Consider the following 27,219-nt stretch of genomic DNA (forward strand, 5'->3'; position numbering starts at 1 on the left):
ACATTTTGCAAAGAAAACATACAAATGTCCAACAGGTTTATGAAAAGGTGCTCAACGTCACTAATGATCAGGGAAAGGCAAATCAAATGAGATACCACATCTATTAGGATGTCTATATCCAAAAAGCAAGATACAACAAATGCTGGCAAGGATGTAAAAAGGGAACCCTAGTGCACCACTGATGGGAATGTAAACTGGTACAGGCAGTTGGAAAAACGTATGGTGGTTCCTCAAGAACTTAACAATAGAGATACCATATGATCCAGCAATCCCACTTCTGGATATACATCCAGTGGAAACAGAATCATTTTCTTAGAGTTATCTGTACTCCCATGTTCACTGAAGCATTATTCACAATAGCCAACTATGAAAACAATCTAAGTGTCCACAGAAGGATGAATGGATAAAGAAAATGTGAAATAAATAAATATATATGTCTCACAAATATTATTCGGCCACCAAAAAAAAAAAAAAAAAAAGGAAATCCTGCCGTTTGCAACAACATGAGTAAAACTGGCGGGCGTTTTGCTTAGTGAAATAAGCCATACAGGGAAAGACAAATACTTCATGGTATTACTTATATGGTATCTTACAAAAAAAAAGTCACATTTACAGAAAGATATGGTGATTGCCAGAGGTTAGGGGAAATGAGAAGAGGTTGGCAAAAGGGTACAGACTTTCAGTTATAACACAAATAAGGTCTGAGAATCTAATGTATAACATGGTGACTATAGTTGATAATACTGTAAATTTGCTAAGAGAGCTGAACTTGTGTTCTCACACAAATAAAAGGGGGGCTGGGTAAATATGTGAAGCAATTTATGTGTTAATTAACTTGATTGTGGGAACCCTTTAACAATGTATACGTATATCAAATCATCACATCATACACCTTAAATATATTACAATTTTGTCAATTATACTTCAACAAAGCTGAAAAAAAAAAGAAAAAATGTGTTGAAATTGGTTAAGCCTTCTGCAGCCTGGGTCTATGAATAACTGCAGAGAGGGGATAAATGGAATAGTATTCAGCAGTAAAAAGGAATGGGCAAGATGTTACAGAGTCCCATGGAGTCATCTCCAGTTATACGTCTAAGTGAAAAACAGCAAGATGCAGAACAATGTGTATAGTGTGCTATCTAGTGCCTAAGGAAGTGCAGAAGGCTTTCTAACTGAAAACTAATTTTTTAAAATGGTTACCTATTTGGAGTGTAACAGAGATGAGGAGACAGGAAAGAAGCCAGACTTCTTTAAATATACTTTGTTTTGAAGTTTTGACTCTGGTACCATGAAAATTTATTACATAATAATAGACAAAATTAAATCAAAAGAACTATCTATCTGTAAAAATCAAATGCAAAATAAAGCAAAGACACTTGTTTGTATAGTTTAATAATAAAGTTGTTTCAAATGATGCTAAGACATGGTAATTTTATTTTTTGTCTCCATTAGGATATATTCTTAAATAAGAGATATCTTAAATTGTTTTTTTAATAATTATGTTGTTAGAATAGCATATTGTTAGTCTGAAACTATTATACACAGAGATGCACACAAATAACTGTTAATTTTTTGTTGTTAGGGACCAAAATTTTCAGCATTAGAAAAAAGAAATAAATGTATACAAAATTAGAATTGGAAAGGTCAACATGAACTCACTGAAATTTATTTTAAAAGAATCTATTCTGGTGGTTTTAAGCATAAAGGCATTTATGAGAGAGTATCAAAGTATTACAAGGTCTGCAGAAGGAGATTCAGAGCTAAGCGTCCAGAAACAATGCCTGCATCAGATATTTTTCTAGATGCCTGAAGAGGGAAAAAATCTTAATCTGATGTTGCAGCTAATGGTTTGCTTCAGTATGACACAAATCTGATGCTTGAATGTACAGTCTTGACCCAGAAATTGCAGTGTTACTATGGGATCTAATCATTGCTATCATATGTTACAATTTTTCTTTCACTGAGTTTACTAAACCTACATAAAGGTTTCCACTAAACATCAAACGGTTCCTGATGTGATGCCTACTGAAAGGCTAAACTCAATCTGTTAGCCTGCAAATGTGGGACAGACTCTTTCACTGAGTTGTAACTTTTCTCTTGTGTTTAGGCTTGGATCGTTTGGATCCAATCCTTGCAGCCTGAATGCATTTGTTTTTATATAATAGAACATTTATATTGGCAAATTCTTTAAAAAAGGAGCTGAGAATTTGCAGACCTGCTGCAGCTTACCTTAAAACTTTTTCAAAGCATGATTAAACCAAACAAGCCATTAAAAAGTACTAAACTGGGCATATGTATATGTATAACTGATTCACTTTGTTATAAAGCAGAAACACACCATTGTAAAGCAATTATACTCCAATAAAGATGTTAAAAAAAAAAAAAAAAAGAAATGATGCACTTACATTTGATCTTGGTATGATCTCCTCTTAAGGCAGAGCTCTACCAAGAGCTTTAGGTTGCATTCCTGGCCCTACTGATGTGAAACCCAGTGAGATGAACTACTTTTCAGAGCCTGTCTAGGCCTCCTGAAAATGAAAAGCAATGTGTGTGATGAAAAGATGAGCATGACCTCTGGGGATTTTAAGCTTCATGATGATTTAATAGCAAATCATTGTAAATTCAGCAGACTTGACTTTCCCAATAAACATTTACTTTAAAGGAGAAAAAAAAAAAAAGTACTAAATTGGGAATATAGGGTCAACAATAAGGGGATAAGAAAGATTTGGAAAGGAAGGCCAAGTTAAAGAGTCAATGAATGGCTTCCCTGGTGGTGCAGTGGTTAAGTCTGCCTGCTAATGCAGGGGACACGGGTTCGAGCCCTGGTCTGGGAGGATCCCACATGCCGCGGAGCGACTAGGCCCGTGAGCCACAACTACTGAGCCTGCGCGTCTGGAGCCTGTGCTCCGCAGCAAGAGAGGCCACGATGGTGAGAGGCCCGCGCACCGCGATGAAGAGTGGCCCCCGCTTGCCACAACTAGAGAAAGTCCTCACAGAAACGAAGACACAACACAACCAAAAATAAATAAATAAATAAATAAATTTAAAATATGGAGGAAAAAAAATCATTAAAAAAACATGACTTGAAGTTTAAAAAAAAAAAAAAGAGTCAATGTCAATGAAGCATCATCTGGAGAAATGGTTTAAGACGTGTTCCTGTTGAAGCTTACTTATGTGTGCCTACTTGGCAAAAAGTGTGGATCACTCATTCAAATCTAAACATCAAGGGACAGAATAAAAAAACACAATCATGTAAAATACTGATCCTATCCCACTCTCCACTGTCACTTTCACCTGATAGAAATCTTTCGTCAGCTCTGCAGCATTAACAAGTAGGAGCTGGAGCTTCATGACTGCCTTCTTTGCCTATTCCTTTCCAACTGGAACGGGATATCAACCTAGCCATGTTATAAATATTGATAAATGGCTGCTGCTTTCCCCGTGGGCTCAGAATGAAAGATCTGGTTTTCATGGAGTTAACAAGAGCTAGGGGGGAGGGAGGGGAGCGAAGAGCAGAAGAATGGTGGAAGAGAATGAGTCCACATAGTTTTACGTAGTTGGAAATGGAAGATACAGGGACTTAATGACTTCTGTGACCCTGAATACCTCTATTATTCTTTCAATTTTCAGAAAAGATAAATTGTACTCCTATGTGGAAACGATACATCTACTGGTTCTGAGCTGTCATTTATCTTACACTACTCTTCAGTCTCTATACCAGTATTTTAGAAGTTGTCTTGAGTGAGCAGTAATCAGTTCCTCTAGGTGCCGTCTAGTTGCTGGGTTGGTACTGGTAGCAAAGTAGCAAAAGAAATTCTAGTTGGGGATACACAACTGCGTTTTATACAGTTTTATATACGTGGATATGTGTGTGTGTGTTTGCTTAAATAAGTGTGTAATTTCTAACACTTGCATCTGAAATCGTCCTAATACATAGGAAATCCACTGCCTGAGATTGTGATCCTTTAAGTTAAAGCATGTTGTAAATACGGAGACTCTGTGCCCAAACTGGCTTATGTGAGGAGTTCACCTTGCCCTAATATTAAAGTTAATGTTACGGAATCAACTGGTTAAGATTCCTGGCTAGTAGCCCAGATCACAGAGCAGACTAACCCGAGTTTTAATGCAAGCGCCTCGGGCAAGTTCCAGAATTTTACTTAGCTTCCTTTCTTCATTTTAAAGTGAAAACAGTATCAGTAAGGCTGTTCGTATATGCTGTACAAAATAACTGCATGGTATATATGTAAATAAATAACCCGTTCCCGACCTACCAAGAGTTAAAACTCTAAACGCTGAATACCATTTTAAGCAGCAGACAGGAAGGGGCGGAGCGCCAACCGCAGCCCCCGCCTCACCGCCGTTAGCGAAGCAGCCGCGGCTACGTCAGGCGCAAGTGTGAGGCCAGCTGCCGCTTAGCCCCCGGCCCCTCCCGGTCACTGCCGTCTGTCGGGGGGTCCGCGGGGTCTACGGTCACCCTGCGCTCCAGGCACCACACCGGGCGAGCGGCGACACCGCGTCCATGGCCACCGCGGCGGCTCCGTCATCCTTGGCTCTCAAGGCCTCGAGCCTGGCCGCGGCCCCCGGCTCGTACGGGGTCTTCTGCAAGGGGCTCTCCCGCACCCTCCTCGCCTTCTTCGAGCTGGCCTGGCAGCTGCGCATGAACTTCCCGTACTTCTACATCGCAGGCTCCGTGGTCCTCAACATCCGCTTGCAGGTACACTTTTAGAGCCCTGAGGAAGCCGCCGGCATTCCGGGCCTGCATTATGGCCGACTCCCAGGAGGCCCCGCGGCGCCGCGGAGCTGAGGGCGAGGAGTCCCGCTGTCTCGCGAGAGTGCCTGGGCTCCCTCCGCGGCTGTGCTCTCCGCTCTCAGCCGAGCTCCTGGAATGTCACCGAGACCTTGCCGAGATTACGAAGAGGAAATACGCGATTCCGGCAGCCGAGAAAGAACTTCAGTTAAGACCCACGACAATATTTAAGAAACTGTGCATCCTTAAAACAAAAACGGGACGAACAGGATGTATTACAAAAAGGGAAAGCTACTAAAATTTTCAGGACAAGAATGTACAAGCTCATGGTCCATATTACTTTAATCAGTAAATTTCGGGAGTATGAGACTGGAATATAAGCAGGACGCTGAATGAGTAAGAAGCTGGAGATCTTAAGGATATGCTGTGGAGGGCATATATTTCTTCATCCCACACGGAAAAACAAATGACGATCAGAAGCTTTCAGTGAAAAAAAACTGTACAGGAAACACATCCTTCAAATACGAAACAATGTAAAATGCTGCAGGATTTTGAACAGAGGGAGTGTAAGAAAGGAGACTTTATTTCAGTGTCCCTATGAGTAACATGCAGTTCAAAATCTTGGAGCCAAAGAGAAGGAAATCCAGTCATAGCACAAAGCTTGGCGATTTATTGAATAACATTTAAATAATCATAGTAATGTAAATGCTGTTTATGGTTTTCATCTTTTTAAGAGAATACTTACAGTTACAAAGTTGAATGCACATGTTATCAGCCTTGATGGCGTAAAAGTGAGTGTACCTGGAATGGCAATGGTGTCTTTTAAAGTGGGAAGCTGAGGAAAATTCTGTTGTCGATGGGGGAAGAGGGCATTTTATTATTTAAAGAGTAGCCATAAAGTTGCTAAAATGTAACTATATGAAAGAGAGAGAAGAGGAGGGGAGAACAGCATGAGGTCAACAAGAAATGCCTAGAGGTTAGAGTTAGGGTGGAATGTCTCAGATTACCTGATGTATTTGAATATAGAGTCAAGAGATTTTTAGATTTCAGAGAGTCTGGAGATGAATTAGTGGTCTGCAAAATTTTTTCTAATTAGGAAGCAAAGCTGAGGCAATTATGAACCCCGGGAAGAATAAAAAAATTTTCAAGAACTACACTGCATAACTCAACTGTGAAGAATATTACTACTCATCATATAAAGTCAGTTATAATGATATAAACACTGAATACAGATAACAGATTATTAGGTAACATTGCAAGGATTGGAGAAGAGAGAGATGTATATGTAATGGGGGAGAATCAATCAAGATCTGATATAGAAAAGATTTTTAAAAAGCAGTATAACTTGTCACTTAGAGTACAGTAAGAAATAGCTAAGAGTTAAAATTGGTAGTCTCTGGAGAAAGGAAATCAGGGATAGACAGAGAAAGGTGGAGGACTGCTGTTTTTCACTACCAGTCTAACAGTAACGGTGATTTTTCTTAGCCGTGTGTGTGTGTGGAGATATATATATCAGGCAGACCTCTGTTAAAATACAAACTAATTTTGCGGTCCAGGTGAGCCCATTAATCTGCCTAAACCCCAGTTTTCTCAATTCTATTAAATGAGAGTAAAAATACCCACCTTTAAAGATCAGTCGGGAATTAAAAATAAGCCTGACTTAGTGCTTGATACATACTGTACACAGTAAAGAGTATTTGTTATAACAATATTTCATTAACTTGTGAATAAAACTTAAAACTCTCATATGGAGTGCCTGCTTTTCCAATGGAGGGTTTTAGTACTGAAGGAGGTTTGTAGATTACTGACAATGGGGGTGTAGGGAAGACCTTCCAGGAAGAGAGATTTGAGCTGAAAGGGGCAATTATTTGCCAAAGTAAAGATTTAAACTATTTGTAGTGTTCCGTATTCCACTAATTGTATCCAACAAACAAGTGTACTCTAGGATTATAAAATAAGTGCCCCCTGTAGCACAATGTCTTGCTTTGAGTAACTTCTTCCTACCCTTCATTCCTTGTCTCCAGCCAAACTAGAGCATCTTCCTCTTTCTACGTACACTTTCTTCTGCCTTCTGTACCTTTTTTTTTTTTTTTTTTTTTGGCTTATGGTTACTCTACCTGTGTTTTAAGGCTGAACTTAGACATCACTTTTTCCATTAAGTTTTTCCCAGATGCTCCTGACCAGATTAGAGATCATTTCTTTTAATCCATCTAAAGGGCTGTGATAATATCAACCTATGCCATTTTCATAGGCTTCCTTATTTGTGCTTAATTGTGCATTATCAGATGTTTTTTAAAGAATATCCAAGAAGACAGGTTTCCTGGACTTTGATCTCTTCCCGTGGTAATTACGTATTGCTGTGAAAGAGCAGGGACTAAAACATTTTAGTCTAAAATATCAGAAATGTAATTTGATCAATGAAATAATTCAGTATTGCCAATGGGCTGACAAATGGTGGGCATCACTATTTCCTAGAGGCACTAATGTCCCAATTTGTAACACAGAAGAATGAGGCTGCCATTAGCCCTGGAATGGTGACATACAGGGATGCTCCATTTGGGTGGCTAATGAACGTGTGCCTTCCTCAACCTTTTTTTCTTCATATTAGTGTTTTGCTACACTGAAGAAACTAAGGCACTTTAGCAGATTTATTATTATATCCTCCAACTAGATTAGAAGCCCTGTGAGGGAAGATACTGTATCCTATCGAATTTTACAGCCTGTAATATCAGCAAATATATAGTAGGAATTGAATGAAAGCTCCATGATTTACCATTTATTCTTAACAATTGCTCTTAAAACCAGATGTGTATTTTTCTTCCTACATGATACAACTCAGTAAAGTTTCCCACGGGAGAAAACAAGATTTTTGCCCTACTTATTATTAACCACTTACTATTCTAATTTACAAGGAATTTTATTCCTCCTGGCATCCTTCCAGGTCACATCCATGAAGCCAAAGATTTTCTCAATCCCCAGCCTAGAGCATTGCCTAATGTGAGTAAATATTGTTGAATGAATGCCAAATTAGTTGGTTTTTCTACACTTAGTTAGCAGTCAATAAAAGAAATAAAGATGTGTTTGTGTCTGATACTAAAGTCATCTACTTTATTTCTCCCATAAATCAAGCTTTTTCAGGCCATGAAGAATATTGATTGGCCCAGAGATCTCAAACTTGAAGAAGCAAAGAGGTGGCATAATTCTGATCAATAAAGAAAAAAACTTTTTTATGCAGTGCAACTGACAAGAATGCTGGGGGAATGGAGACTCTTGTAGTTTAAAGGGAAATAGTGATCATAGTAAACACATAACCTAAGGGTTAGGGAGCAAGATTTTTTTTTTAAGAATTTAAAAATTGAGGGTAAAAATACTTATGATTAGTTGGCTAAAAGAATGTATCATCGGGACTTCCCTGGTGGTCCAGTGGTTAAGGTTTTGCCTTCCAATGCAGGGGGTGTGGTTTCGATCCCTGGTCAGGGAGCTAAGATCCCACATGCCTTGTGGCCAAAAAACCAAAACATAAAACAGAAGCAATATTGTAACAAATTCAATAAAGACTTTAAAAATGGTCCACATCAAAAAAAAAAAAAAAAACTTGAAAAAAAAAGAACATATCACTATCAGCATGTTTTTTAAATTTTATTGAGATTTTAATAGCAGGAACTATGAAAAGTTATTTACTTACATGATCATAATCCTCACGTGTACCCTATGAGAAAGATATTTTCATCATTTTTTCAGGTAAGGAAACTAGGATTTAGTGAGGTTAAGTAACTTTCCCAAGGTCATAGTAACTGGCCAAACCACAAGTGCATCTCAAGTTTATTACTAAAGATACATTTGATGAGGGATTCAATTTTTTTTACATGTGTAGGTAATTCTGAATAATCCCGTCGCTTTTCTCAAATTCTCAAACGTAAGTATTACCTGAGTAATACTTGAGGATATCTCTTTTTAATATAATTATTGAGGGCCTTTTGTATTAGAATATAAATATTTAACATTATTTGATATGTAAATTCGAGTATTTTATACTCTGATGCCTAATTTGTGGGGAAATTTGGCCTATTTGTGGGGAAGAGGGATGAAGGTGATGGAGGACACAGAGGAAAGGACATTCATTTCCCCTAGGATGGAAAGAAAACACTTTCCTTCCCATGACGGAGTGGAGATCAGGTAAAAACATGAATTTTGAAGATAAGTCATTGCTGTTCTGAGGAGGCCTAACTAAATTCCCGGTTACAAAATTCTGCATTAAAGTCTCTTTAATGGAGACTTTTCTTGGAGCATCAATAGCATTTGATAGAGTCAAGAAGAAAACAGAACTTACATATGGAGACATAAAGTGGTGGCGGAATAGAAAGTTTATGAATATAGGTACAAAAGAAGGAGAGGAAAATCCTAATGCCTGGAAGGTAGTCTGAGGAGTAGATTTGGAAGATTCCAAACACAGTGGACCAAGGAAAGAACCTCTTCAATAGCTATCAGAATTTCCAACACTTGGGCTGGATTGAGTCACATCAGTCTATTTCTTGAATTACCCTAAGTGAGGGAACTTCCTTGCAATTTCAGCAAGAACAGATGATAGCCTATTGCCCAGCAGGATTACCACCAGGTCAGGTCATGAATCTTTTGCAGCTGAAACCAACTCCTCCCCACCCCCACTCCTCACTTATACAAATCTCAGCAATGCTCTTGGAAGAACTGAAAGGCCAAAGGACATTGCTGGTGCCTACAACAAATGAAGAAACACTGGAATTCTTAGTAAAGTACATCTTAGTTGCAGTACATCTGAGGGCACTCCTGCCAGTTTCTGTCCTAATTAGGGATCTGCAGTGAACATGAGAAATTCTTGCTCATCCTTATGGCTTTCAAGCACCCAGTGGATTTATTCACAGTAAGGTGGTGGAGTGCCATCAGTGAAAAATAAAGCGGAATGGAGATCTTTCATATACTGGGTGAGGGAGAGTGGGTATACTTTTTCATATGAACCAAAATGAGGAAAAATAAATCATCACACAACGAAAAAGCAAAAACCACTAAGGAAATACTGTACTTAGAACATCTTGGCTCTAAAATCATTGGCACAGTAATAGAGATTGTGTCCAACAGATAAAGAAACAAAAAGATGTTTAATTTGAAAAAAGAGCTGTTTTTCAAAAGACTGTTTTAGCTTTTTAATTGATAAAAAGCATCTCAAACTGCAGTCAAAGATGAGTACAATTAATAGAAGCCTTAAAATTTAGAGGTCAGGTTAGATCCATATGGAAGGGAAAAGAAGTTATTTTAAAACTAACTCATTTAAACCTGGGGCTAAGAAACAGAGGTACTAACATACAAGTTAAGATAGTGCCTTAGTCTTCTGAAGCCGTATCTACGTTGGTGTCCCTCCAAATTGCTAAAGTCGAAAATAACCCATCTGTCACCCGAGCTTTTATTCCTTCAAATAATCCCCCTCCAAAAAAAAAATAGTCTTTTTTTTAATTGATCAAACCAACCATCTGATCCATTTTTAAATGGTTTATTCTGGGCAATCCAGCACAGGGCATAGATCTCGATAGACAGCCCTAACCAATGTTAAGGTGGGTGGACTGTGGAAGAATGGGTTTTGCAGGTGCCCCCCTGATTTCTGTACTTCTGTTATGAAAGCCCCTGCCTTGGAGAACATGAGGTTTAATCAAGAGCAGCAGATAGAACACCTGAACCATCAGAGATTCAACATTATCACGTTCTGTATTCACCCATGCGTATTTCTACTGGGACCTTTTCAGTAAAGTTCAAGACAACATGGCTTGAACACTAAAATATCTTCTCAGTTTAAGTTCTAGGCCTAGGGCAGAGCTCAGGCATAAGCCTCTTTTGAGATTAGAAACAGGTTATTTGCAACACTCCTGATCTCAGGTGTGGGCAAGCTGAAAAAAAAAACCCAAAAAACTCATTACTTCGACTATAAAAAGTTTATTTTGGAGGGAAGTGATCAGCAAGAAAGCACGGACAATCATTTTATTTTCCCAATAATTTGGTCCCAGAATAGGATTCAGTTCTCTCCAGATTGCATGAGACTAGCTATGGATGTGATACTAGTAGCTTTTCTTGGATCAAGGCTGGGATCTCTAACACAGGCTTCTTCTTATGGAAGGGAGAGGCACAGAACTTAATCTCTAAATGCCATTTTAATAGGGAGAAGACAATAAATACATTGGTAGACAATGCCCAGCCCATAACCCAGACTTCACCTTTTTATAGTCATTTTCTGTGCTTCTATTATGTGGAATAGGCCCCTACTTCTTTTTTTTTTTTTACTTTATTTTTTTTTAATTTAATTTTTTATTTTTGGCTGCATTGGGTCTTTGCTGCTGCGCGCGGGCTTTCTCTAGTTGCAGCTAGCAGGGGCTACTCTTCGTTGCGGTGCGCGGGCTTCATTGCAGTGGCTTCTCTTGCTGTGGAGCACGGACTCTAGGCGTGCGGGCTTCAGTAGTTGTGGCTCACAGGCGTTAGAGCGCAGGCTCAGTAGTTGTGGCACAGGGGCCTAGTTGCTCCGCGGCATGTGGGATCTTCCCGGAGCAGGGCTCGAACCTGTGCCCACTGCATTGGGCAGGTGGATTCTTAACCACTGCACCACCAGGGAAGTTCCCAGGCCCCTACTTCTTATAGCTTCACCTCTCCAAGATTAGTACATGAGTAGGGAGAACTTAATCCTAATGAGACATTTACTGCTAAATTCCTCATAAGCACCCAGGGCTATGCATAGTTGCCTAAATCTTTTTTTATCTTATAGGTCATTAAAGAAAAGTTTAGTAACACTGAAATGTAAATCTAAAAACTAAAACTATGCTTACTTCTAATAAGCACAAAGTAATTTTTAACTTTTTTACTGAAAGGGATTCTAAATCAAATTATCCTCAGTACTGAATCTAAATATAACCAGTATAATGAGAATTTCACCTTTCCTAAAACAAGATAATCCCAGTGACAACCATTAGGAAATTTATTTTTTCTTTCAGTTTTATTGAGATATAATTGACACACAGCACTGTATAAGTTTAAGGTGTACACATAACAATTTGATTTACATGTATTGCAAAATGATTACCACAATAAGTTTAGTTAACATCCATCATCTAGTATGAATACCAAAAAAAAGATGTCTTTTTCCTTGTGATGAGAACTTTTACAAACAACTCTCTTAGCAACTTTCAAATATACCATACAGCAATGTTAATTATAGTCATCACACTGTACATTACTTCCCCAGTACTACTTATCTTATAACTGGAAGTTTGTATCTTTTGACCACCTTCATGTAATTCCCCCTACCCCTACCCAGGAAATTTATTATATAGTGTCCAACATAATGAATGCAGCTTAGAAATCTAAATCTTTACGGAGATCTGCATATACATGTATCATTATCATTATGGATACATCAGAGTACCCCATAGCCCTGTTCCCTGGAGTAAAGGCACGCTTTACAAAGCTCTTATGGTTCTTACATTCTTCCTAGTGTCAGACTTGGCCTACTGCTCCATCAAAATTAATTTATAACCCACATATTTTCAAAGTTGTTTTTGGGTTTTTTTGTTTGTTTGCTTCTACCACTGAATAATTATGGCAACTATAAATCCTAACAAAAATTTCTTAATTTTTTATGGTTTTAAAAAATGTTTACAATTGTAATCTCTAAAATTACTAGCAAAATTATGAATTATTGTATTCAAAATTGTAATATCATTAGCAAGCACAATTTTGCCACCTGCTGGCCTTAAGATGTATATACATTTTCAGCTGCTTTTACTTTAATTACTATAAATGTCAACTCAGCACTATATATGCACACAAACATGTCCAAAAATTCTACAAATATGTGATATTCTCTTGTAAACTTTGTTTTTATCTCTGGTGAGTTGGTTGTTTTTATCCTCTCTGACCAGGGACATTACTGTTCATATAATCCGTAGATGTACACACACACACCCCATACAAATTCCATGTCAAAGTAGACACATAAGTATTATTATACACTTAGGGATAATTATTCAGTACCTTTTTATAAATTCAGTTGATTTTTTTCTTATTCTAGAAAGGTAGTGGCTAGTCTAGCTTGGATCCCTAATGATAGATAGTCTGAGCCTCTGTTTTCAAAGTTACGTCTGCCATTTTAAGATGCCATGCTTACAAAATTTTTATTCCTTGATTTATTTTTAACTTAATATTGTACAAATATTTCACCTACTCTACCTTGGAAAGGATTTTCATGTCTAAATAATCATGGGTTTTTTTCCTGACATATGACTGTAGTAAATATTTTCCAGCATATATAAAATGAATACATATTGCATTATATATTTTATATTCATAGTGTCTCTAATATTTTCTTGTTACTAGAAAGTGTTACGATGACAATGATGTTCGCTTTTAAAAAATCTACTCACCTATGTGAGTAGATTGTTAGTTTGTAGGCCATTCTAGGGAAAATTTGTGAGGCACAATAGTATCTCAAAGAATCCAGTGAGAAAAACAGAAGTTAAAATGGATCTTCAATGTCTCTTCATTAATTCAGTTCTCTTGGAATATAGAAAATTCTGGAAAAGTCTATGAAGCTAAAGGTTTCACTCTTTTCAGGTGGCAGTTAAGATACCACAGTAGTCCTAAGGCATTTTGCCTCACCTTGTTGTTTGCCAAAACTAGGATAAATGAGTGGCTTGAAGGAAAAAGAGTCAAAGTTAACATGACAACCAAATTGGCTTGATGTTTCTGCAGTTTAAGGAAAACCCAACCTGTTAATAGGACAGAAGAAACGTGAACCATGAAGAGGAGGAGGAAAGACATCACCATTTTCATGGCTCTTTTATGGGCCTCTATGCTGAAGTCCTTTGAGCTGGGGATGAGCTGCAAATTCCTGGTGTGTCTCATCAAGGAGAGGAATAAACGGAGCAATGAGGTCAGGGACAGAAGAAAGGGGATTAGGCAGATGAAGGTGAAAACAATCAACATGTCAAGATACAGAGTTTTACTTACATCTGAGGGCCATGTTGAGTTTCTTTCATATATTTTGTAGACATTAGTCCAGACACCATTAAATGCATCTACTAATTCAAAGTTCAAAAACAGTAAGAGCAAAGACCCCAACAGAAGCACAAGTACCACTCTACGAATTTGCCACCGCAGCCAGGTGAAGCAGGGGTGGGAGGAACTGGCTATTTTAAAGAGGCAGAAAACACTTAGACAAGTAGCAAACCAGGTAGCTAGGTGATTGGACAGGGTCCAAAAAATTTTTGCCAGTTTATCAATGGCATATAGATGTGGCCATAACACCAGTACAAACGAGTCAAATAGCATTTTCCAACGTTGACTGATTCTGGAGATTGCCAGGCCGGTGAGGATGCAGTCAGCTGATGAGAACTTCGGTCTCTTCACCCAGTCAATGCAGTTAACTAGTACAATGAACCCATTCCCCAGCATTCCAATCATGAATTCTCCTATTACCTCTACCAGAAAAGTATTTTCAACTCCAGATGGCATTGCTGTAGAAAGAATCCAGAAAGCTAATACTATTTTTCACTGATTTTTTTGGCGGTCAAAGTGTTGTATGATATCCAGTTTGATACTTTTCACTTTTCTACTAAAAAATGCTCAGTGAAACTCAGATACCATCTCACTTATCTTCATAAAGAACTTCCTCTTTTATTCCAGCCATAGGTCTGAAATTTGTGCAAGGAGATCTAGTCTCACAGCTCTAAATGAAAAACTTAACATTACTTTCAATCAGCTACTGATTGCCAAATTAAACAGTAAATGTGCCCACTCATCATTGGCACTGGCAGCAATTTTCCAGTTGTGAGGACATCTGGAAAAGTCAAACATGCAAATATGAGACAGATTTCTTTATACTGATTTGTACTTTCTTTTTCAACAGAAACTCAATACCATTTAGATTCAAGTTTCTTAATTTTAATAGAGTTCTCTAAAAATAACCTCTACAATACAAGCATTATTCATCAATTTCATTTAATAAAATCCGTAACGTTTCAGATACTGTTATAGATGAAACAAGTGTAATAAAGAGAAGCAATATCAAGGAGCTCACAGAGTAGTGGAAAAAGCAACATTAAATATTACTATTGAATATGACAAAAGTTTGACCAAAATGCAATTACAACATTTTGGTGCTACGAGGAGGGTGCTACAAAATCTATTGTCTATAATTAATTCTAGTTTCCTGCGGATAGTGACAACTGGCATAGGTCTTAAAGCTTTTTAGGATTTTTTGAAGAAATAGATAAAAATGGAAATGATTTTACAGAATGATGTAAAAGCATATGGAAAGGTACCAAAATCATACCTCTACCTGAGCTACTACTCTGCATTTTTTAGCTTTGTTTCCAACGAGTTCCTGCCTATTTGATTCTGAATTAGCTATTGTCAGCTGAGACAAAAAAAACAGTAAGAAAAAAAATAAGGTAGAAAAAAAGAAAATAAAAGGCAGGGGGTGGATGGGTAGGAGGGAGGTTCTCCTTTTCATTAATTCTGCTTTTGAGAACATTCTTCATCTCATAAAAAATTAATTTACAGTAAAATATATTTTCGCTTGTTTTTTTTTTTGCTTTAACAAACAGGTAACTCTAATACAATGGTTTTCAACCTTGACTGTAAAGTGGAGTTACCTAGGGAGCTATACATATATATAAATGCCTGTGAGCCGCCCTTAGGGATTCTGACTTAATTGGTCTGGGGTACACTGTCGGCGCTCACTGAGAGCTCCTTGATGTGTGCTGCACAGTGCCTCCTAAACCCAGGCAAAACATCTTTCTACCCACAAGATGCAAATCTATGAAGGTTCTCCAGGAACAAGACAGGATTTTGCCCACTGTCCTCTGACAATGCATTTCCCATTCAGCCGATTCTGATTCTGGTTGACTAATAACCTGTTTCATGTCGGTCTCAGCCTCTCTATAGAGATGCTATTGGCTAGGAATGCCTGAGGCACTCACCTGGGCCCAAACTACCTGTAGGAGCCCCCAGAGACACTTCCCCACCAGAGCCAGTGCTGTGGCTGGACCTGCTGCTGTGGTTCTTATGAATGCAAGACTCACCTCCGCAATAACCATCAGGAAAAAACAAGGTTTATTACTCACAGGTCCTGGAGGGTACACAGCACAGCAAGGGCCATACAGTGAAGTCAGGAGGAGAGAGAGAGAGACAAGAAAGCCCCTGGGGCTCTGCCTTTACTGGGTTGAGGGTAGGGTGCCTAGGGTTTCACAGTTTCACTCTTTAACAGCGAATTTAAACCATAAGAGGGGGAATTAGGGCTTGGAAAGGGAGAAATGGAGTCACTTGAGTGAACAGTCTGTTATCTAGGTTACCTGGCATCTTCTAAAGGGGAAACTTCAAGGGTGGGGGCAACCTGGCTTCTTATCTAGGTGTTTTAGTAGTAGCTGTAGACAGCTGGCAATGTCTAGTCAAGATGGAGGCCCAGCGGTTTCACTGCCTCAGGCGCAGGTTCAATCCCCTGTGGGGGAACTAAGATCCCACAAGCCTCACAGCACGGCCAAAAAAAAAAGATGGAGGTCCTTGAAATGGATGCCTCTGCAATCAAAAGCTTGTTGTCAGGCACTTACACTACACAACCTTAGCCACGTTGGCAATCACGTGTGCTCCATGAGGAAAGGGACTATTTTTTGTCTCCACTGATCTATTTCCAATTCCTAGAACAAGGAGGGACTGCAGGCCCTCAATTACTATATGTCAAGTGAATGAGTGCTAACTTGGTTGGTAGTCTTATTGGGAATACTGAAAAAGAGAAAATGAGTAAGACCTGACTGTGAAACTAGTATTAGAGCAAGAAAAGATGGTAACCCCTTAAAACTAGAGACAATTTTATAACGTGTCTGAATTCATGAGAGGTTTCTGTACTAACCTTGAAATAACCAACACTGCTCTCTAGTCTCCTGGTTCAAATCAGAAGTCATACTGAATCACAAAAACATACACATCGGGCAACCAAGATGTGGAAGCCTTTGTATTTTTCTTTATGAAAAAGAACTACTTCTAGGAACCCTCTTGCACTGTTGGTGGGAATGTAAATTGATACAGCCACTATGGAGAACAGTATGGAGGTTTCTTAAAAAACTAAAAATAGAACTACCATATGACCCAGCAATCCCACTACTGGGCATATACCCAGAGAAAACCATAATTCAAAAAGACACACTCACCCCAATGTTCACTCCAGCACTGTTTACAATAGCCAGGTCATGGAAGCAACCTAAATGCCCATCGACAGACGAATGGATAAAGAAGATGTGGTACATATATACAATGGAATATTACTCAGCCATAAAAAGGAACGAAATTGGGTCATTTGTAGAGACATGGATCGATCTAGAGACTGTCATACACAGTGAAATAAGTCAGAAAGAGAAGAACAAATATCGTATATTAACGCATATATGTGGAACCTAGAAAAATGGTACAGATGAACCGGTTCGCAGGGCAGAAATAGAAACACAGATGTAGAGAAGAAACGTATGGACACCAAGGGGGGAAAGTGGCAGGTGGTGGTGGTGGGATGAATTGGGAGATTGGGATTGACATGTATACACTAATGTATAAAATGGATAACTAATAAGATCCTGCTGTATAAAAAAGTAAATAAAATTCTAAAATTAAAAAAAAATCAATTCAATGTGTTATAGATTTTGTAATTGCTGCATTTATTTCTCTCACTATACAATCCTAAGTAACAACAGAGGCCATAATGTATCTGCCTCTGTTTTAATCAGTTTCAGAGGAAGAACCAGTGGCACAAAGGGCCATATTTTGGAAATCTGACTTCAATTTCAACAACTGTAGTTTTTAAAGGCTTTATGTGTTACATTTTTACTTGCCCTGCATTGTAATTTCCTAGGGTGGTGTTAAACAAATTACCTCTGAATTCCCTCCACCACCCCGACCCTACAGAGCAGTTTCATACCAATGAAATACATACTGTATGTGTAGAAATGAGATAGAAATTTTGTATTGAAATAACTGATGTTTAACTTACATAAATTGACCCACAGAAGACTCTCAGAGCCCAAAGAGTTTTATTTGATTTTTGTTTTTTAAATCTCAAGTCAATTATTTCCATTTAGCACAATCTTTCTCCTCAAACCCCATGGTAGTAATGACAATAATAATAACAAAAATAACAATAAATAGTATGTGCCAGGCACTGTTCTAAGTGCTTTATATCTGTTAATTAATTCAAATTTTAAACTAATGTATTAATTATGTAAATAATTTATTATTACAATATTACTCTACTTTTTAGAAAAGAGAAACCAAGGCATAAAGAGGATAAGTAATCTGCCCAAGGTCACTGTGATATTGTGATTTATAATAAATATATATTTGGTCTTCTGGCACAGAGCTCCTAAAACCCTTGGAATTTCCTAAGTTATGAGAGTGATAAAAGGTGTCTTATGTTACGTTAATGAGGTTAATTTTTAAAAGCCCCTAGGTAACCTAAGGATGGGGTTGATTGCCAAGGGAACTAACCCTGTCATGAGAGGGTTGGAACTTTCAGTCCCACCCACCTGACCTCTGGGGGTGGGGGGAAGCAGCAAGGCTGGAGGTTGAATCAATCACCATGGTCAACGATTTAATCAATTATACCTATATAATGAAGTCTCCATTAAAAAAAACAAAAGTTTTCAGAGAGCTTTCAGGTTGGTGAACTGAGTTGAACTGTAAGACACCCAGCTGGTGGTGGAGAACTGCTTGGTAGTGTTCTGGGCACATGAGAATTGGTGACCAGAAAAATTAGTAACAAAGCTAGTAAGTTTCAAACCCAGGCCCTTTGACTCCAGAATCTGGACTCTTGATACCTACTTTATGCCACTTTTCATGATTCAGCAAGACCCTTTGTATATTGTCTTCTTTATCTTCCACAGGAACACAAAAGCTTGACTTAGGGTGGATATTTGAAACTGAACGTATTGATGCCTTTCCTCCTAGTTGGGGAACAGGCACCCCTGTGTCGTAAATGCCACTTTCCTACTGTGTTTTGTGTCCGTAGACCAATCCTGCCACCTTCAAGAGAGTCAGTCAATGAACTGCATCTCCCTTCAGTGCCACCAGATCTTTATCTCTGCTGGCATTTTTATTTATTCACTCCTCCTTTGGGGACTCTGATGTCATTTCCCCATTCAAAGGCATCAGAGTAAAAGGGCAGTACCATGGGAAGCACCGGGTGGCACCTGGAATTGAGACTAGCTTCCTCTGTGACTGGCCCATTTCTCTGAGCCTTAGCTCCTTCCCTTATGAGAAGAAAAGTGCATTTAGTCCTTAACAGCTTACTAATGGGTTTTGTGAACATTCTCTCTTAAAATGGAGCAAATGGTTCCTAAGTCACAAAATTAAAGATTAAAAAGGACAGAATATGTAAAAATGCTCGTAAACTTTTAAACTATATACAAGTATTAGTTACTATTAACAATCATTACTACCCAGGTCCAGAATCAGGAATTATGCAATAATTATTTCTATCTACTGTGAACTCATTAGAACAGAACTGGCTACAAATTGGCATTCTGATTTCAAAGATTAAGAACTGATCAGATAAACAAAAAGTCCTATGTGACTCTTTACCTTTCCATCATCATAAACCAGAAAACTCTTACACGCAGACTAGTGACCTCTATTTGGCCTGATAGGTAAGGCATGAAGAGTAGCATGAGATGCAGTGGTTTTCACTGTATTCAAATGACAAGAGCAAATTCCTAGGCAAACCCTATGATTTTCACCTGTTGAAATTTGAAGAATCTGGAAGTCATGCAAAACTTCCTGGGCTCCAAGAAGCACATAGGACCCAAGAAACTCAGTGAAATGTTTGGAACTTGCTAAGATATCTCTGTGGCTTTAGTGAGAGACCTCCGTGGCCTCACTATAAAGCCTTCGTGGCGTCAGTGTGAAATCCCCCATGGTCTTAACAGGGAAGATTTCTAGGACCCTGGAATGAGATCCTCTGTGACTTTAGTGTGAGACCACTGTGATTGGCATTAACCTGACTCACTGAGGCTTAGATTTGGACTTTGTAGGTCTTGGGAAAGGAATTTAATGTTAGGAAAGTAACAGTCTAGTTCTAATAAAGCCCGTAACAAGAAGAGTACAATTTCAGTGTCTAGCTTTATAGGCATTGGATGGACAGAATGATTTTTACTTCCTATGATGTTTCTCAGGAGAAGAGAGATCCCAGAAATAGATTCATACAATATAGTCGACCAGTCTTTGACAACCTCACTCTCCCATCTCTCTGATTTCCTGTTGGCCAAACCCAAATGGAAACCAAAGTACAGGGAATCCATTGATGCAAGTCAGCCTCCCCGTGACCAGAGGATGGTGGCTAAGAGTGGAGCTTTGACTGGAAGAATAAAGAAAAGATCCCTTTAAGAGAGAGGTACAAGCCACTATATATAAAATAAATAAGCTACAAGGATATTGTATAGCAGGGGTCCCCAACCCCTGGGTCACGGACCACTACTGGTCCGTGGCCTGTTAGGAACAGGGCCACACAGTAGGAGGTGAGCGGCGGGGGAGCAAGCGAAGCTTCATCCATATTTACAGCTGCTCCCCATTGCTCGCATTACCTCCTGAGCTCTGCCTCTTGTCAGCATTATGGTGAGTTGCATAATTATTTCATTATATATTACAGTGTAATAATAATAGAAATAAAGCGCACAATAAATGTAATGCGCTTGAATCATCCCGAAACCATCCCCCCAACACGAGTCTGTGGAAAAACTGTCTTTCACGAAACCAGTCCCTGGTGCCAAAAAGGTTGGGGACTGCTGTTGTACAGCACAGGGAATATAGCTAACATTTTATAATAACTTTAAATGGAGTAGGATCTATAAAAACTTTGAATCACTATGTTGTACACCTGAAACTAATATGATATTGTAAATTAACTATACTTCAATAAGAAAAAGAGAAAAGAAAATACACCAACAGAGTTGGACAATCTTAAATTTTACTCCTACAGAGAAGACAAATTGCAGAGCTGGAATTTTTTCCCAGGTATGCTCAACATAGTGCCATAATTAACATTTTAAATTCTTTTTATTATGAAAATGCAAATTTGTACACAGCATACAGACTAGAATAATATACATCCGTGTACCCATAATGCAGCTTCAACAATTATCACCTCATGGCCAATCTAATTACATCAATACCATCATCCTTTCTTCCCCTCCTATGTTAAAGCATATCCTATATATCATATCAACTTTTTATTATCAAATGTTTCAGCGTGTATCTCCATAAGATAAGGATGCTTTTTCTGAATCACTATTAATATACCAAAAATAAGTTAATAATTCCTTACTATTATTAAATATCTAGTCAGTGTTCAAATACCCAACTGTCTCATAAATAATAAATGTATTTGTTTAAAGCTTTTTAGGTCAAAATCCAAAAAAGGTTCATACACTGCAGCTGGTGGGTGTATCTTTTAAGTCTCTTTTAATCAGTAGTGTCTCTCACCATGTCTTTTTTCCCCTGCTATTTATTTGTTGAAAAAAAATCTGATCATTTGTTTCGAAGAATTTCCTACAGCTTGGATTTTGCTGATCCCATCTCTGTGGCGTGATTTAATGTGTTTCTCTTTACAATTAACTTGTTGATGGGCCATTTCTTCCAGCTGAGTTTAAATTCCTCTATCACTGATTACTGGACAGGTAGCAAGACAGACTGACATCCTAGTGAGGCTAAACCAAGAAAACTTCTGTCTACTCTTCTTCCCTCAGAGATGGTCTGATATGGTCCTCGATTCCAGCAGGAATGAGTCTAAATTATACTTACACACTGGGTTCTGAGACCACAATTTTGCCTAGGATAACTTTCACAGGAATTGAAAACAGTCTCGTGTTTGCTAAATTTTCTGTTGATTTGATGCTGCGATCATTTTAACTCCCTGGACTCTTCAAAGGTAGGGCATATGAAAGATAACTTATGACATCCTGAAGGAACAGCACCACTGTGTGGAAAGGAAGCCCCGTCATGACTGTACCCAGGCATCAAGGGAGGCCCTCCAGCCAACACTGAGCAGAATAAACCTTGGTGAGAATTAATTTGTACATGAATTTACAAGAGCAGATGGAATTAATTTGGGGGTGATAATTTCACTTTAAAATTTGATAATGGAGAGTTATATCCTAATTCAAGGCATTGTTAACATTGTGCATGTGTTACAATGTGCAACACTGTAACATTATAGTATTTGACATCATTACCTAAGCTCTGATGAATTGCTTTGGAGCATTCCGCCAGGCATAATTTGTAACAGAAAATAGGAGGAAAACTTCAGCCAACTAAAGAATTGGGCCCTAAAGCTAATTTAATGAGCTCTTCTGACCAATTTCAGAGACCTCTAGGGATAAAGGTTTAACTGTTCTCCAGTAGATCCCACAGAAAACAAAAGAAAGCAGTGGATAGTATTGGAAGAGAGTTCTCCTGAAGATGGGTGGGCACTGGTTTCCTCATCTAAAGAAGACAGACCACAGGTTGTGATTGTTACACTAACTGGGTTATAGTAGAACATAAACCTATAGAGTTTATATCCCAGTCATCAGGATTCCACAGAAGGAAGAAAACTTTCACTTCCCAGGACAGTGAATGGAAAAAACACTATTTATCTGTAGCCCTAAGTTACTCTTATCTACCTACTCAGTGAGACCAAGAAAACCACTGAGCCTGTGAAGTTCAGCCCCTACTGAATTTTCTCTAATCTTTTCCAAGTGATTCTTCCATGGTAGAAATTTTTTTTTTGCTCTTTCATAGAGTCAACTTCAACTTCCTGGAACAGATTCTTTCATAAAGAAGGAAGGTGTCCCATCTTGGGTAATAATTTATATTCAGAGATATTATATTTGGTAGACCAATTCAGGCCATAGAAAACATCAGCAGACTCACAGATACAGAAAAAAACTGGTGGTTACCAGAGAGGAAGGGGATGGGAGAATGGGCAAACTAGGTGAGCGGGATTAAGAGGCACAAACTTCTAGTTATAAAATAAATAAGACATGGGGATATAATATACATAATAGGGAAGACAGTCAATAATATTGTAATAAATTTAAATGGTGACAGATGGTAACTAGACTTCTGGTGATCATCTCGTAATGTATATAAATGTTGAATCACTATGTTATACACCTAAAATTAATACAACATTGTATGTCAATATACTTCCATTTTTTAAAAGTCTTATCCATGTTAAATCTGATATTTTTATCTCAAATATGTGTGATTCCTGAGACTACTTCTCAATTGGCACCAAAGTTGAGAGGGACACATGTTGCTTACTGCCCCCTCTAAATCTTTATCAGCTACTCTTCCAAGTCCCTAGGCAGGCTGAGAAGCAGACGCAAGAGATGCTTCCGGGCTAAGACAGATGCAGAGATGATTGTTTATGTTCCTTTTGGATCAATGAGAGGGTAGGAATACGTCCTGTAAAATAAGAACACAGTTGTATGACCACAAAATAGAATGAGGATTAATAATAAGAAGGATACAGAATATGTTCTTGCTTATTGGTTGGTCAAGAATAGTTCAGACCCTTCTTACTGTCTGTACCTTTAGTTAAGAAAAGAAGAAACAAGCTCCCAACCAGAAACATTTCCAAAACGGAACATCCCATATCCCAGCTATAACAGTGACCTTGCATCTTGCACCTAGAAGTCACAAGTCTTATGCAGTACAGGATCAGGCATTTTTGATAAAGAAGGCAATCTTGAGCCTTTTATTACACAATTTGTAAAAAGTAACTCTCTCTCTAAAATGGTGCAACTACTTATCACAGTTTCTCATTTGTTATTTAAGCTTCTTTGGTTTTGGGTTGTTGTTTTTTTTTTCTTGTCTTTTGTTTCTGTTATTGCTATATAAAAATTTTATTATTTTTATAAAGTCCTACGTATCAGTCTTTTGCTTTATAGTTTCCATGCTATGCTTGACACAATTCTGCCATTTAAATTCGATTTTAAACTTAATAATTTTCAAACTTGAAATTCTAAAAATTAAACACAGCTCTGATTATGAAGACAAGGTTAAATGTCTGTTTTTAATTAGGCTTTCAACTCTATCTCAGTGTAGTTTTCTTCATTTTAAATTAATATTTAGAACTTTAAATGATATACTTGGATTAAAAAAATATATATATATATGTATGGGTAAATGAGCTGTCAGTCTGTCATTTTTTAGCTCCTAAGATTTTTACTAATATGTAGAAAATTATCCCAATATTTTTCACCAGAAAGTAGTGTAACTTTTCCGTGATATGTTTTGTACAACTTAAGGTTAAATCAAATATATTTCCATTAATTTATACTGGAAACATAGTAGCCAAATATATGTGGTGATTTTTTTTAATTATAAAAAATTAATTCCTGATTTCAAACTATATTAGAAAGCTCTAGTAATCAAAACATATGCTACTGTCATAAAAACAGACACATAGACCAATGGAACAGAATAGAGAGCCCAGAAATAAACCCATGCAAATACAGTTAAGTAATATTTGACAAGGGAGACAAGAATATTCAATGAGGAAAGAATAATCTCCTTAAAAAATGGTGTTGCAAATACTGGATATTCACAAGCAAAAGAGTGAAACTGGACCCCTATTTTACACTCACAAAAATTAACTGGATATGAATTAAGGATTTACATGTAAGACCTGAAACTGTAAAACTGCTAGAAGAAAACATAGAGGAAAAGCTCCTTGATACTGGTCTTGGCAATGATTTTTTGGATAAGACACCAAAAGCGAAAGCCACAAAAATCAACCAGTGGCACCATATCTTACTGAAAAGCTTCTGCACAGCAAAAGAAACAATCAACAAAATGAAAAGGCAGCCTATGGAATGAGAGAAAATATCTGCAAACCATGTATCTGATAAGGGGGTAATGTTCAAAATATATAAGTAACTCGTGTAACTCAGCAAAAAAACCCAGAATCCAATTTAAAAATGTACAAAGGAACTGAACAGACATTTTCCCAAAGAAGGCACACAAATAGCCAACAAGTACAGCTGGCCCTGGAACAAACAGGTTTGAACTGCATGGGTTCACTTAAACATGGATTTTTTTTTCACTAAATACATATTACCGTACTCCACGACTGATCTGCGTTCAGTTGAATCCACAGATGCGGAACTACAGATAGAAGGGGACGACTATAAAGTTATGGGCAGATTGTCAACTGTGTGGAAGGTTGGTGCCTCTCTAACTCCCATGTTGTTCAAGGCTCACCTGTATATTATAAGGTGCTCACCATCGCTAATCATCAGGGAAATGCAAATCAAAACCACAATGAGATCTCACCTCACACCTGTTAGAATGGCTATTAAGAAATAGAAGAGATAACGAAAGCTGGTGAGAATGTGGAAAAAAGGAAACCCTTGTGTACTGTTGGTGGGAATGTAAATTGGTACAGCCACTATGGAAAACAGTATGGAAGTTCCTCAATAAATTAAAAACAGAACTACCATACAATCCAGCGATCCCACTTCTGGGTATTTACTGAAAGGAAATGAAAACAGGATCTTGAAGAGATACCTGCATTGCATATTCATTGCAGCATTATTCACAATAGCCAAGATATGGAAAAAACCTGTGTCCACTGGATGAATGGATAAAGAAGTTATGGACTATATGTATATATAGACACACACATAAATATATATAGACACACACAATGGAATATATTCAATCATAAAAAAAGAATGAAATCCATTTACAACAACATGGATAAAACTTGAAGGCATTATGCTAGATGAAATAAGTCAGTCATAGAAAGATGAATACTGTATGTTCTCACTTATATGTGGTATCTAAAAAAAGCCAAACCCATAGAAACAGAGATAGACTGGTGGTTGCCAGGAGCTGGGGTGGTAGAGTGAAATGAGATGTTGGTCAAAGGGTATAAACATCCAGATATAAGAAGAATAAGTTCTGAGGATCTAAGGTACAGTACGGTGACTATACTTAATACTATATTATATACTTGAAAGTTGCTAAGAGACTAGATCTTAAATGTTCTCATCATAACAACAACAAAAAATGGTAATTATGTGTGGTGAAGGATAGGTTGACTAACTTTATCATGGTAATCATTTTACAATAAATACATCTACCAAATTTTCACACTGTATACCTTAAACTTACACAATTTTGTATCTCAATTACATCTCAATAAAGCTGGAAAAATCCTTATTTCATAACAAGAAAAGTTAATAAGTTATGGAATTTTAGAAATATGGTTGCAATAGAGGCTTATTTTTGAATCTTTTCAAACTCTGACATTAAAAAGTGACTGACCAACAAGAAAACAAAAGCTGCTTCTGATCAGCCTAAGATGTCCAAAACAGCCAACCAGTAATCACCAGAATGCGTAAAGGACCAATGTAAGAAAAGCAGCTGAAAGTGAGGGATTTTGCCCATTCCAGGCACAGCTGAGTGCAAGGGTCCTAAGTGAGGTCTGATGGGGTGGGAGCTGTTTGTGCCACGTGAACATTCAAAACTGATACCCACAGCTCCCTTACAAGCAGAGCCCCACAGTGAGTAGAAACTGCTGAGACAGTAATCAAAACTGAGCATAATAGGGACAAAAGAGACAAAAAAAGAGACGGTCCAGATGAAAATGTAGGACAAGAACATGGCCAGGAAATGTCACAAAACAAACCACTACATTTTTAATGCTGTAAGAAAACAATAGAAGACTAAGCTTTGTGAAGTTAGATAAGCTATCTCCCTGACCCATGCCTCTTTATAAAACTTTAGGTATATGTAAAAGCGATTTCATATACAAATTTTTTAAATGCTAAAGAATGTAAGTTAAATCTCTTACAAAACTATTATGAGAAAAAAGGAGAATAAGAAGCAGAATAACATCCCTACAGACAATGAAAGTACTTCAGAAAGGTGCACACAAAAATGATAAAACATAAAAACAAAACAAAAAGCAGAACCTTCTAATAGAAATGAGATAACAGAAAACTCAGGGAAGAATTAGAAATAAAATTTAAAAATCACTTCATAAACAAAGTCTAAACTAGAAGGAAAACAAAAATAATAATACACACGACACATAGTGCCTTAAAAGAAATTAGAGATAAAAAGGAAATAAATTTAAAATCACAGAGGAATGAAGAGATAAAAAGGGATTTTGGAGAAAGTAAAAAATATGAAAACTAGCCAAAGAAGAGCCAACCTATAGTTACCAGGAGGCCTTACAGAAGAAAAATAGAGCAAGGTAACAGAACAAATTCTAAAAACACTAACTCAAGGAGTGTTCCTGAAATTAAAAAAAAAAAAAGTTTTGAAACTAGAAATTGAAAGAAGAAATTACCCACCTGAGAATATTGACCCAGGACAACTAACATGAAGCCATATGTTAATATGACAATTGGACTTTGAAGAAAAAGAAAAAA

General features: G+C 37.6%; 2 protein-coding genes across 2 annotated transcripts; one reads left to right on the forward strand and one right to left on the reverse strand.

The window, feature by feature from the left end:
• Positions 1–4,330: 4,330 nt before the first annotated feature.
• Positions 4,331–7,827, forward strand: SMIM10L1 (small integral membrane protein 10 like 1). Its single transcript, XM_059935310.1, has one exon. It carries the CDS (start codon positions 4,520–4,522, stop codon positions 4,724–4,726), a length of 207 nt encoding a protein of 68 aa, XP_059791293.1. The 5' UTR covers positions 4,331–4,519; the 3' UTR covers positions 4,727–7,827.
• Positions 7,828–13,339: 5,512 nt separating this feature from the next.
• On the reverse strand, positions 13,340–14,269 carry TAS2R42 (taste 2 receptor member 42). Its single transcript, XM_059934486.1, has one exon. The coding sequence runs from the start codon at positions 14,267–14,269 to the stop codon at positions 13,340–13,342; it is 930 nt and encodes a 309-aa protein (XP_059790469.1).
• Positions 14,270–27,219: the final 12,950 nt, after the last annotated feature.

The sequence above is a fragment of the Balaenoptera ricei genome, chromosome 10, assembly GCF_028023285.1.
Source record: "Balaenoptera ricei isolate mBalRic1 chromosome 10, mBalRic1.hap2, whole genome shotgun sequence".
Taxonomy (NCBI): domain Eukaryota; kingdom Metazoa; phylum Chordata; class Mammalia; order Artiodactyla; family Balaenopteridae; genus Balaenoptera; species Balaenoptera ricei.